At 33.8% G+C, this 12915-nt stretch overlaps 1 protein-coding gene across 1 annotated transcript in view; it reads right to left on the bottom strand.

Annotated features, from left to right (window-relative positions):
- TMEM232 (transmembrane protein 232) overlaps nucleotides 1-12915 on the bottom strand; it is a 195047-nt gene that overhangs the window by 84145 nt on the left and 97987 nt on the right. The window contains exon 8 of the mRNA XM_032274759.1: nucleotides 10665-10798. Within this exon, the coding sequence (XP_032130650.1) occupies nucleotides 10665-10798 (134 nt within the window). The remainder of the gene's footprint in view (nucleotides 1-10664; nucleotides 10799-12915) is intronic.

Raw genomic sequence — 12915 nt, 5'->3', positions numbered from 1 at the left:
TTTCCCACCATAATGTAAAAAACAAAATAAAAATAAAAACCCTAAGCACCGACCAAGAGGCAGAAGTTGGGAACACATATGAACTATGAGTAGTCAATAACAGGCCTTGAAAAAATGTAGACCAGCAGCCACAGTATTTGTGCACAGCTTCTCAAAGTGGAGTTTCTCTCTAGGTAACGTAGAGATTACCTCAACAGGCTCCTAACATGAACAAGAAAGGGTGCTAGTTAACTCCTGCCTACAAAATCACAAAGATACTCCTAAAAAATGATGGACTGATAATTAAACAGAAAAAAAAGAGAACTTTGAACACCTCATCATCGTGTTAGGAAACAGTACAGTAACATTTAGAGATTTGAAGGGGGAATTAAACAAAAAATAAACACTGTAATCATAGATGTCTATTACCAGACAAAATGTACATTATCCTTCTTAGGGGAAAAATAAATGGTGATAAATGTAACCAGCCAAGGTTTGTATATAATCATGGCCTTACCTACTTTAATAAGTAATCTACAAATACATTTAGAAATTTATTCAAGCTAAGAAACAAATTAATAGTATTTAACAGTTTAAGAAAGGAAAATCCTAGTGTTAAATGACTGCAGATGAGTTGAAGAAAAAGATAAATTTAAATAAAAATAATTTTGTAAATATGACCAAATAATTAAATGCAGATATATAAATAATTATTTAAGGAGAAGATATAACATTTGAAATAATAACTACAATGTTATCAGAGCTCAAGTTATATTAGCAGACTAGAAAGGGGAGAATTAGAGTAAATAAATTAGTCTCGGTCATTGCTGCACGTGGAGAAGAGGGCAGTTAGTATTTCACTCTTGATTTTTACTACTTAGAGAAATCAGTGCAAAAATATGTTTACAATAAAATATTGGTGAACCGAATCCAACAGCACATTAAAAAGCTTATCCATCACAATCAAGTTGGCTTCATCCCAGGGATGCAAGCCTGGTTCAACATCCACAAATCTATAAACCTAATTCATCATTTAAACAGAACCAAAGACAAAAACCACACCATTATCTCAATAGATGCAGAGAAGGCCTTTGACAAAATTCAACAGCCCTTTATGCTAAAAACTCTCAATAAGCTAGCCATCAGTGGATGGTATCTCAAAATAATAAGAGCTATTTATGACAAACTCACAGCCAATATCATTCTAAGTGGGCAAAAGCTGGAAGCATTCTCCTCAAAAACTAGCAAAAGACAAGGATAACTTTTCTCACCACTCCTATTCAACATAGTATTGTAAGTTTTGGCTAGGGCCATCAGGCAAGAGAAAGAAATAAAGGTATTCAATTAGGAAAGGAGGAAGTCAAATTGTCCCTGTTTGCAGATGACATGACTGTATATTTAGAAAACCCCATTGTCTCAGCCCCAAATCTCCTTAAGCTGATAAGCAACTTTGCAGTCTCAGGATACAAAATCAATGTGCAAAAATCACAAGCATTCCTATACACCAATAACAGATAACCAGAGAGCCAAATCATGAGTGAACTCCCATTCACAATTGCTATAAAGAGAATAAAATACCTAGGAATACAACTATTGAGGGATATGAAGGACCTCTTCAACAAGAACTACAAACCATTGCTCAAGGAAATAAGATAGGACACAAGCAGGTGGAAAAACATTCCATGCTAATGGTTAGGAAGAATCAATATCATGAAAATGGCCAAACTGCCCAAAGTAATTTATAGATTCAATGCTATCCCTATCCAGCTACCAATCACTTTCTTCACAGTTTAAAAAAAAAAAGGCACCTTAAACTTTATATGGAACCAAAAAAGAGCCCACATAGCCAAGACAATCCTAATCAAAAAAAAAAAATTGGAGGCATCACTCTACCTGACTTCAAACTATATTACAAAGCTACTGTAATCAAAACAGCATGGTACTGGTACCAAAACAGAGATATAGACCAATGGAATAGAGCAAAGGCCCCAGGAATAATGCTACACAACTATAGCCATCTGATCTTCAGCAAACCTGACAAAAACAAGCAATGGGGAAAGGATTCTCCATTTAATAAATGGTATTGGAAAAACTGGCTAGCCAAATATAGAAAGCTGAGATGGGATCCCTTCCTTATACCTTATACAAAAATTAGCTCCAGATGGGTTAAATATTTAAACATGAGGCCTAAAACACCATAAAAACTCTAGACGAAAACCTACGTAATACCATTCAGGACATAGGCATGGACAAGGACTTCATAACTAAAACACCAAAACAATGGCAACAAAAGACAAAACAGACAAATGGGATCTAATTAAACTTAAGAGCTTCTGCACAGCAAAAGAAACTATCAATAGATTGAACCAGCAACCAACAGACTGAGAAAAAAAGTTTTGCAATCCACCCATCTGATAAAGAGCTAATATCCAGAATCTACAGAGAACTTAAACAAATTTACAAGAAAAATACAAGCAACCCCATCAAAAAGTGGCCAAATGACATGAATGGACACTTTTCAAAAGAAGACATTTATGCAGCCAACAAGCATATGAAAAAAGCTCATCAAATCACTGGTCATTAGAGAAATGCAAATCAAAACCACATTGAGATACCATCTCACACCAGTTAGAATGGTGATCATTAAAAAATTAGGAGATAACAGATGCTGGAGAGGATGTGGAGAAATAGGAACACTTTTACACTGTTGGTAGGAGTGTAAATTAATTCAACCATTGTGGAAGACAGTGTGGCAATTCCTCAAGGATCTAGAACTAGAAATACCATTTGACTCAGCAATCCTGTTACTGGGTATATAATCAAAGGATTATAAATCATTCTAGTTTAAAGACCCATGTGCACACATATGTTTATTGTGGCAAAAACAATTTACAATAGCAAAAACTTGGAACCAACCCAAATGCCCATCAGTGACAGACTGGATAAAGAAAATGTGGCACATATGCACCATGGAATACTATGCAGCCATAAAAAAGGATGAGTTCATGTCCTTTGCAGGGACATGGATGAAACTGAAAACCATCATTCTCAGCAAACTCACTCTAGAACAGAAACCAAACACTGCATGCTCTCACTCATAAGTGGGTGTTGAACAATGAGAACACACGGACACAGGGAGGGGGACATCACACACTGGGGCCTGTGGGGTAAAGGGCTAGGGGAGGAATAGTAGGGGATGGAGGGACAGGGGAGGTGATAGCATTAGGAGAAATACCTAATGTAGATGACCCAGCAATGGATGCAGCAAACCACCACCATGGCATGTGTATATCTATGTAACAAACCCGCACAATCTGCACATGTACCCCAGAACTTAAAGTATAATTTAAAAAAAGGATACATTAGAGAGAAAAAAAAGAATATATTTACTTTGCCATTGCCTGATTTTTGTTACTCAGAAAAGATGGATGAAAAAAATCTATCCTTTAGCATGTCTGCTAAAAGGCTTTTTCTCCTGCTTTCAGGACTTCATTCTTTGAGTTCCAGGGAAGCTGGTGTGGGAGAGTGAAGGGATGGAGCCTCAGACAAGCAATGACTGCCCTCTCATCAGGGAAGGCAGAGGTGGGGCACTAATTGTTTCCCTCCACCCAGACCCATCAGGCTCTCCTGGCTATTGGTTGGTTGGTGGTAATTAAACCTAATAGCAGAATCTTTCAGTCACCATCTTTGTTTTTCTTATTTTTTAAAATATAATGGCAATTTATGAGACACTGATGGGGTTGCTGCCTCCATATCATGTAAAACAGTTCTTATTAAATAATTTTAAGCTGGAGAGTGTTATAGTCACATTTATATTATAACCCTGGCAGCACAGTGTATGACAGATTGTTGAGGGGAAGGACTTAAGGCAAGGAGACCAGTGAAGCTGGTCAAAAGGCAATAAGAGCCCAAACCGAGGTCGTGATAGTGGGAACAGGGAGCAGGAGAACAATTTTGAAGTGTCGTTAGTACAACATTGTCAGATCCTGAATTGGATGGGGAAAGTGAGACAAAGAAGATGAGATGTCTGACTTTGTTTCCCGGAGGAGAGGACATGACGATGTGCACTGAGGTAGAAATTCAGGAGGCAGGAGCCTGACTGGGGAAAAATTGGTTCAAATATGAACTGGCAGGACATGTAGTATCTAGGGAAGAACTAGAGTCTAATAGGTGTTTTCATATTACTTATCTCATTTAAGTCTTTCAAAAGCTCTTTGAGGGGGCTGTTATCTCCATACAACTACTAAACAGACCCTGGGGTTCAACAGGGGTTAAGCGACATTCAAAATTAGACAGGTAGCAAAAGACAAGACTAAAACTCATGTCTTCTGGTTTCAGGTTGCATTGTTGTTTCGCTGTACAATAATGTAGCAGCATACATAGTGGATATTTACCCCTGATACAGACTAAATAGCTATAATTGGTTCCAGAGATCAAAGGATCATAAAGAAATCAAAGAAATTAATCAAGAAGCATCAAGGAAATAACAGAAGAATGAGAACCTACATTGACATTTCAGTTCATGAGGAATTAAGAAGTCTTAATGCAAGCTTCTGTTTGAATGGTCTAGTGTAGGCCATCACATGGGCATTATAATTACTAGGATCAAGGATATAGACAATGTGGATATCAGTGATCTAGCTGAAAAGGAAGTGCCTTGCTGCCCATACAAAGCAGTTAATTCCTTGTTTCATTCATTTTGATGCAAACAGAAACACTGTATGCCTGGAAAACACTTGCCATATTCAAGACAGTTTTAAATTGTCAGGCTTTTTGGGAATACACTTATGGAGCACATTAAATCAGTTATTTTGTGTTGGGAGATATAATTTTATTGCTGGATTGAAATGCCATACTGCATTTCTCAGCAGTCTTCATTGGCTAATAATTCAATTATAAACACAATTCATTATTTTCATGTTAGATTAGAAAGCCTTTTGCGTTAACTTGAGCTATCTCCCCAGAGCAAATGGTGCCGTGTATAAAAGGCCAAACCACAGGGTGGAGCATTGACAGTATGAAGCATCATGTAAAATTAAACTGCATTAAATGGATATCTGCCTTCCAGCAAGCTGCTTATCTCCAGCTATGGGCAGATAAAGGCCAATGCATGGCAGCTGGGAGGAGGCTCCTGCATTCTCTTGGCCTTTACTTCATCAGGTTTTACAGTCTTCAGTGTATTCTTTCTTCAGTTTTACCCTGTCCCCCAGCAAGGCTGCTCTAATTCTGTTGACTGCCTTCCTTGAGCCCTTTCTTTGATCCTGAACCTGCTCTTTTCCAGGCTCAGCTGAAACCATTTGTTTCTTTTTGCATTGTAGGATCTTTATAAAAGGGGTTATAAGAAGTCACCCACGGAGATACATGATGAATTACCTACTCAGCGATTTCATCAGAGATGGACAGATAAGTACATTTCACTTTCATGGGCACAAGCACAAGCGATTTTTGCCACTATAAATAAAATTTCTTCTAATATTTCAGTTGAATGGGCTCTCTTTGCTTTCTAAATCTCTGAACATTTATTCAACATTATGTTACTTTCCTGAGATGTATGGCAAATGAAATTGCTCAGGTTACTCCAGCTAATGGTCACTGGTATTGCATTTTAGGTGTTAAACCAAAAGTGTCTTTCACCAAGTGTCACAATTTTAAGACTATTTGGACGAGCAAATCCTGATGAAGTCTAATGTATCATCAGGGCCTGGTGCCTCAATGTTTCTTTATCATTCTAAATACATGCAGTTCATTTTCTTAATTTTTTGCATGTACTCAGTGGTATCTTAGTAGTACATGAGACCAATATTAAAGTTTCCCTAAAAACATAAAATCATTTCTATTTTTATTTTGGTAATTATATTACAGATTGTATTACTTTATCTGGGGTAATGGCCTCTTGAAACCTATATAGGCTTTTATATAAATAAATATTTTGTAAGGAGAAAAGTTGATTTTAAAATGTTATCATTATACCAAATATTTTTAAATCAACTTTTAAAAGTTGATCAATTTAATCAACTTTATAAAGTTAGTCAAATTGCTAACTCGAAAACACAAATTATTATTTTAATGTCAATAGTTTTTCTTTGCTAGAACCAACTATTTTTTTAAAAAAAGATTAAAACTTTTCTTTAAAATAAAAAAAGACAGTATAAAAATAGAATCAAAACTATTTGGCAGTACTCTTTTTAGCAATTATTGTTTTCCTTTCTATTATGAGCAGTCACTGTATTTTTCACTTTACTCCTCTGTTCATTGAGCATTGTCTAAACACTGCTATCCCCTTCTTCACTTGATAATTTCCACGACATCCTCCCAGAAAAAGAAAAGTCTGGTTTCAGTGACAGCCTGTCTCAAAGCAGTTATCTGCTTAACAATACAACTAGAATGACAGCTGAATGATGCACTGGAGAGAGTGCTATATCAAAACTCTTAAAATCTGGTTCCACTCATCAGTAAGCCTAATAAACGTGGCCTCAGTTTATTTCTAAAATAAGAATGGTTTTGTATTGTCTATAATGCTCTAAATTTATAAAATACTAAGTTTTAAAAAAACTGGTACATAAATATTTACAACCTTCACCATAAATCATTAGCAAGTTAAATTAAATCGATGTCGATGCAATACAGCAAAATCTAAAAATTGGTTAAAGAAAGAATTGACTTCCACCATTTGATATTCTTAATCAGCTACATTTACTGTTTTGGCAATCATTTAAACTTGTTTATTTGGTAATTATTAGAGTACTTTTAAAATAAATTTGACAAAGTCATACAAGATTTATTTTTATATGTTAAAATACAATTTTGGTTATGTTCTAAATCCAGTTAGAGTTTTCCAAGAGCTTAAGTAGTTCTAGTCATTTGTCATCTTGAAAAATAAATTAAATATTTGAATACCCAACAACTTATTTTCTATCATTAAAAAGGGTCTGAAAGAATCTCCACAGCTTCCAGAATAGGCTAATTTGCACCAATAAGAACCTCTAAATTTTTTTGTTTATAGAAGCTCTGTATTAAAATATAATAAGTAAAATTATATTATGTATTATTGTAGTAAATATGATCTATTTGCATTTTAGTTTCATATTTATAAATAGTATTCTTTATTTTAAAATGTAAAAATATTGCAATCTTGTCAAACTACAATACTGAACAGGTTTCTCCCATCAGACTATGAGACAAAACAAATTATTGATTAACTCTAATCTAAAGTAGGTTATTTTTAAGGAAATTAGGTAAGCTTTAAGCCATCCTGCAAAAATCTTTATTTAATCCAAAATCCCACAAACTTCCAAATACAAGTGGGAAAATAACTTTTGTTCACAAAAAGTGTTTCAGACTTTTAGAAGGGTTTATATTTGATTCTGAGGGACTTAGAATTTACATATACAAAGGCCTTTGGTGTAGAATGAGCTGCCAGAGGCTTAAAAGAGGAATTAATTAAAGAAAGAAAGAAATATGGCAATTGTATTTTCAACTTGGTATTGCACTACAAATTATTATATTTATTATCACTGAAAAATAATTCAAAACTCTGATCCTCTTTAAAAAAGAATGCCCTCTGATCAATTTCCTCAGAAATACTCCTCAAGACAATAAAGGTCATACATGGCAAGCCTACAACTAACATTATCCTCAATGGTGACAAGTTGAAAGCTTCTGTCTAAAATCAGGAAGAGGACAAGGATGCTCACTCTCACCTCTTCTGTGTAACATAATACTAAAAGGCCTAGGCAGAGCAGTTAGTCAAGAAAAAGAAAAAAAAAAAGTCATCTAAAAAGGAAAGAAGAAAGTAAAACTGTTTTCATTTGCTGACCAAATGATCTTTTATATAGAAAACCCTAAAACATCTATTAAAGCAACACAAAAAAAACCTGTTAGAACATTAAATGAATTCAGTAAAGTTGAAGTTTGCAGGTGACAAAAATCAACATATTAAAATCAGTAGCACTGCTATATACTAATGACAGACTATCTAAAAAAGATATTATGAAAGCAATTTCATTTACAATAGCAAAAAATAAAATACTTAAGAATAAATTGAACCAAGGAAGTGAAAAATCTGTACATTGAAAAATATAAAATAATGAAAAAATTAAAGCCTAAACAAATAAATGTGAAGATATTCCATGTTCATGGATAGGAAAAATGAGTGATTTACAGGTTCAATGCAATTCATATCAAAATTTTAATGTTATTCTTCACAGAAGCAGAAAAAAATTAAAATTTGTATGAAACCACAAAAGTCTCTTAACCAAAGCAATTATAAGCAAAACGAAAAAAGCTGGAAACATCACAATACTAGATTTTAAAATGTATTACAAAGCTATAGTAATTAAAACAGCATGGCAATAGCATACAGAGACATTTGCCAAAGGCACAGAATAGAAAGACCAGAAGTAAATTCAAGCATTTATGGTCAATTGATTTTTGACAGTTACCAAGAATACACAATAGGGATAAAATAATCTCTTCAATAAGTGGTATTGGGAGAAGTGAAAATCCACATACAGAATAATTAAATTAGCCTCTTCTCTCACACTATACAGAAAAGTTAACTCAAAATGGATTAAAGACTACTTCAATTATAAAATGAAACATTAACAAAGTAAAGAGACAACCCACGTATTTGGAGAAAATATGTGCAAACCATACATTTGGTAAAGGGCTAATATCTAAAATATAGAAGGAACTGAAACAACTCAATAACAAGAAAACAAATATACCAATGAAAAAATGAGTAAAGGACCCGAACAGACATTTCTCAAAAAAAGACACACTAATGGTCAATAGATAGATGAAAATGTGCTAAACATCACTAATCATAAGGAAAATGCAAATTAAAACCAAAATGAAATATCACCTCACACCTGTTAAAATGGCTATAATCTAAAAGATGAAAGATAACAGATGTTGATGAGGATGTTGAGAAAAGGGCATCCTTTCACATTATTGGTGTAAAAACAGTATGGAGATTCCTCAAAAATTGAAAATAGAACTACCATATGATCTAACAATCCCACTTCTACATATATATCCCAAAAAAGTGAAATCAGTGTGTTGAATAGATAACTGAATTTCCATGTTGATTGCAGCATTATTAATAATGGCCAAGATATGTAATCAACCTAAGTGTTCATTGATTGATGAATGGATAAAGAAAGTATGATATCTATATACAATGGAATACTATCCAGTCTTTAAAAAGAAGAAACATGAATGGACATAGGGGCATTATGCTAAATGAAATAAGCATATTATAGAAAGATAAATACTGTATAATCTCACTTGTACATGGAATCTAAAAAAGCCAAACTTGTTGAACTAGAGCATAGAATGGTATAAGACTTGGGATGGGGAGTAGGGGAGTAGGGAAGAAGGGGAAGAGATGTCAATCAAAGTGTTCAAAGTTTCAGTTAGACAGGAAGAATGAGATCTAGTGATCTATTGTACAGCATTGTGACTATGGTAAAAAAAAGTATATTTCAAAATTGCTAATAAATTTTAATTGCTCTTACCACCAAAAACTGATAAGGATGTGAAGTGATGGATATGTTAATAAGCTTGATTTACTCATTCCACAAGATATACACATATCCTAACATCACATTGTACCCCATAAATATATACAATTATTATTTGTCAACTTAAAGCATCTTTCCTCCACTGAACTCATGCCAAAACTATGACTCTTCATTTTCTCATCCAAAATTAACATATGTACAAGAGAAAACTAATATTTATCAGTCAAGATTTATTTTTGTCTGGGTGCAGTGACTCACACCTGTAATCCCAGCACTTTGGGAGGCCTAGGTGAGCAGATCACTTGGGCTCAGGAGTTGGAGACCAGTCTAGGCAACATGGCGAGACCTTGTCTCTACTAAAAAAAAAAGAAAAAAAAAAAAAACAACAAAAATAGCTGGCATGGTGGTGTTCGCCTTTGGTCCCAGCTACTTGGGAGGCTGAGCTGGGAGGGTCACTTGAGCCAGGGGATGGAGGTTGCAGTAAGCCAAGATCACTACACTGCATTCCAGCCTGGGTGATAGAGTGAAAACAAAAAAAAATTTTTTAAGATTCAGTTCTGTTATACACTAAAATAAGGCATAAATACAGTATCAGTATATTTTCTTATACATAAGATTGTAATGTGTAACAAAATATAAAAGTATACAAAATATATAAAATATATTTTATAATATATATTTTAAAAATATAAATATAAAAATATAAAATATATAATAATATAAAAGGATCAAAATATTGTAATATATAACAAAATATAAAATCTGTATACTTTGTTATACATTACAATAAGGCATAAACACAGTATCAGTATATTTTCTCCAATAATATATTGTACTTCACTGCTTTTGTTTAACAACTTGGAATATAAAGGCTATTTGCAATGCAGGAATAAACTTCTTGTCAATAAAAAATTGCATTTAATAAAATAAACTAGGCAGTGTATGCATGCACATCTAGCAAAGCAGAAAAAGAGAGAAACAATGTATTGATGAAATGAATTAATACTAAACATGTAAATTGCCCTTGCCTTTGGAACCAAGATTATAAATTTGTTTCATAGTCAACTGAGGTGTGATTAACATTTAGGTACAAAGGTTATTTAACATTTAAGCGCAAAGATTTCTCCATGAGTTACTTTGGATTTATAGGATCACTCTTACCAGCATTTCTTTTGAAGCTGTGTTTTATGGAAGATGAGATGTTCAAGCACGTTATTCAACTGAGGACTGTTATTCTGAACACAAGACCAAGCAGCAACACAGTGCCAGAGCAGGTGGTTGATTTCATATCCTCCCTGATTAAATTGCAAATGTTTCAGGAATTAAAATATAAAAATATATGTGAGAAAGAGTTATTTGACTTGAACAAACATGAAAATAAATTTTAAGTATCCGAATGAAAATGCATATTCTCTTACTCTTTATATTTTACCAAGTGGAGCAATTTACATAAATATATTTTTGAAGTATATACAGTTAACCTGAACCAAATGTATATATTTTTCACATGGGTCCCTTGTGTTCAATGATACCAGCTCTACAATATGGCAAAAATTCTGCATCCCGTAAGGGATAGCTATTTGACACAATTGTTCGTAGACTCCATGTGACTTAGCTCTCCCTGACACTTGAGAAAGAAGGAATTGGGAAAGTTTGAACAAAACTCTAACAGCAAAGTTGTTTCGAAATGTCGATTTCTACTTTAAGGACCAAAATATATGCCTAGCAAGACATCGTCAATGTCTTATAGCCTAAAAATTCAGATAACAAATAAGCTGTTGTTTAGTTTTTTTCTTAGAGTACTTCCCAACACTTTTATACATTTAATTGGTTTTACTAAAGTAATTGGTAGAAATGACATAGCACTCTCTGAATTTTTGCCAGCAGTGAAGTTCCAAATACACATTCTGTAATACATACTTGAATTGTTAATTCAGTTGATATTTTGTGATTTTTATGTTAAAATGAAACACTTAGAATCTAAAGGGCTTCATCATTCTTATTTATTAAATTTTTATGTTGAGTACTCTTCAGATAGAAGACCAGAAGTTCATACATAAATTCTAAGCTAAGATAATTTAAGTTTCTAATATAATGTTTAGTTACGTCTTAGAGATATGCATTTATCTACTTTATCCCAGGAACACTGTTAGATTCTGGAGATAAAGGTATGAGGAAGACAATGTCCACACAAGGCTACTGCCTCTGGGAACAATAATTCAGAAGAGCAAATGAAAACAATTCAGTGTTTAGAGTGTTAGAATACACCATAGAAAAGCTCTATTCCAAAATAATGTAAAGCATCAGTCTGAGACATATTGACTTCAATAAATCTACATATAACTCAATTTTCTGCTTTGTGGTAGAGTCTGTCCCCAAACTGGAACCCATATAAATAATTCTTTTCTCAAATTGCTCTAGTTGTCTCAGCCTGGATGCCTGACAGTCCTCAGGTTGGAAACTTATTTTAAATAAATAGGTAAATAAATATGTTTTAAAACCTTGGAATGACTTGACTGGTTAATTTATAATAAATATTATTTTAATCATAGATATTGCAACACTATATGAACAATTCAATTAGGTCAACCATTCTGGCATTAATGCATTTATATACCATCAGCAGAGAAAATTTCAAAAGCATTTAGTAAAGAAAAAAAATCAGGATTTAGACAATGAACAAGATTTAAGTTTTATCTTCAATGTTACATTATGTCAATTTTACACATTGTGGAGAAATTAAAAAGCATCCTCTCACATCTGGGACTGATTTGAAATATTATTACAAGCTGGTCTGATACAGCCAGGTTATTTTGATCTCCTGTTGCACATAAACTCACAAAACAGCAATTTCAGACAATATTACTCTGAGACCATAATAAATAAAGCCATTTGACAATTTTTTTTCTAAGCACAGATATAAATAAAGTCACTTGGCCACCCACAAAATACCTAATCACAGAATTGCCCCACTTTTTGACAGAATCAAACCTCTAGAGAGAATTATTGCTGCCTTAGAATCTTCCCAAGATCATCCAAATAAAGTCCAAATCCTATAGTAGATTGCTTCTAACACAATCTTATGAAGATATCCCATAGTTCCTTGTGGTATGTATTTCTCTCTCTCTCTCTTTCTCTCTCTCTCTCTCTCTCTCTCTCTCTCTCTCTCTCTCTCTCTCTTTTTCTCTGTCCAAGTAATAAACCCTTCCAGACAGGTGGGGCTTATTATTTAGTCTCAGGCATTTTATGTATTTCAAGTATTCCTTTTTTTTTTTTTTTTTTTTAATGAGACAGTCTCGCTCTGTTGCCCCGGCTGGAGTGCAGTGGTATGATCTCCACTCACTGCAACCTCCGCCTCCCGGGTTCAAGTAATTCTTCCATCTCAGCCTCCCCAGTAGCTGGGATTACAGGT

Source organism: Sapajus apella, unplaced genomic scaffold, assembly GCF_009761245.1.
Source record: "Sapajus apella isolate SASKATOON/1434 unplaced genomic scaffold, GSC_monkey_1.0 scaffold1, whole genome shotgun sequence".
NCBI classification, from domain to species: Eukaryota; Metazoa; Chordata; class Mammalia; order Primates; family Cebidae; genus Sapajus; species Sapajus apella.
Note: the sequence above shows the minus strand (reverse complement) of the source record. Positions and strands in the feature narration are given on the sequence as shown.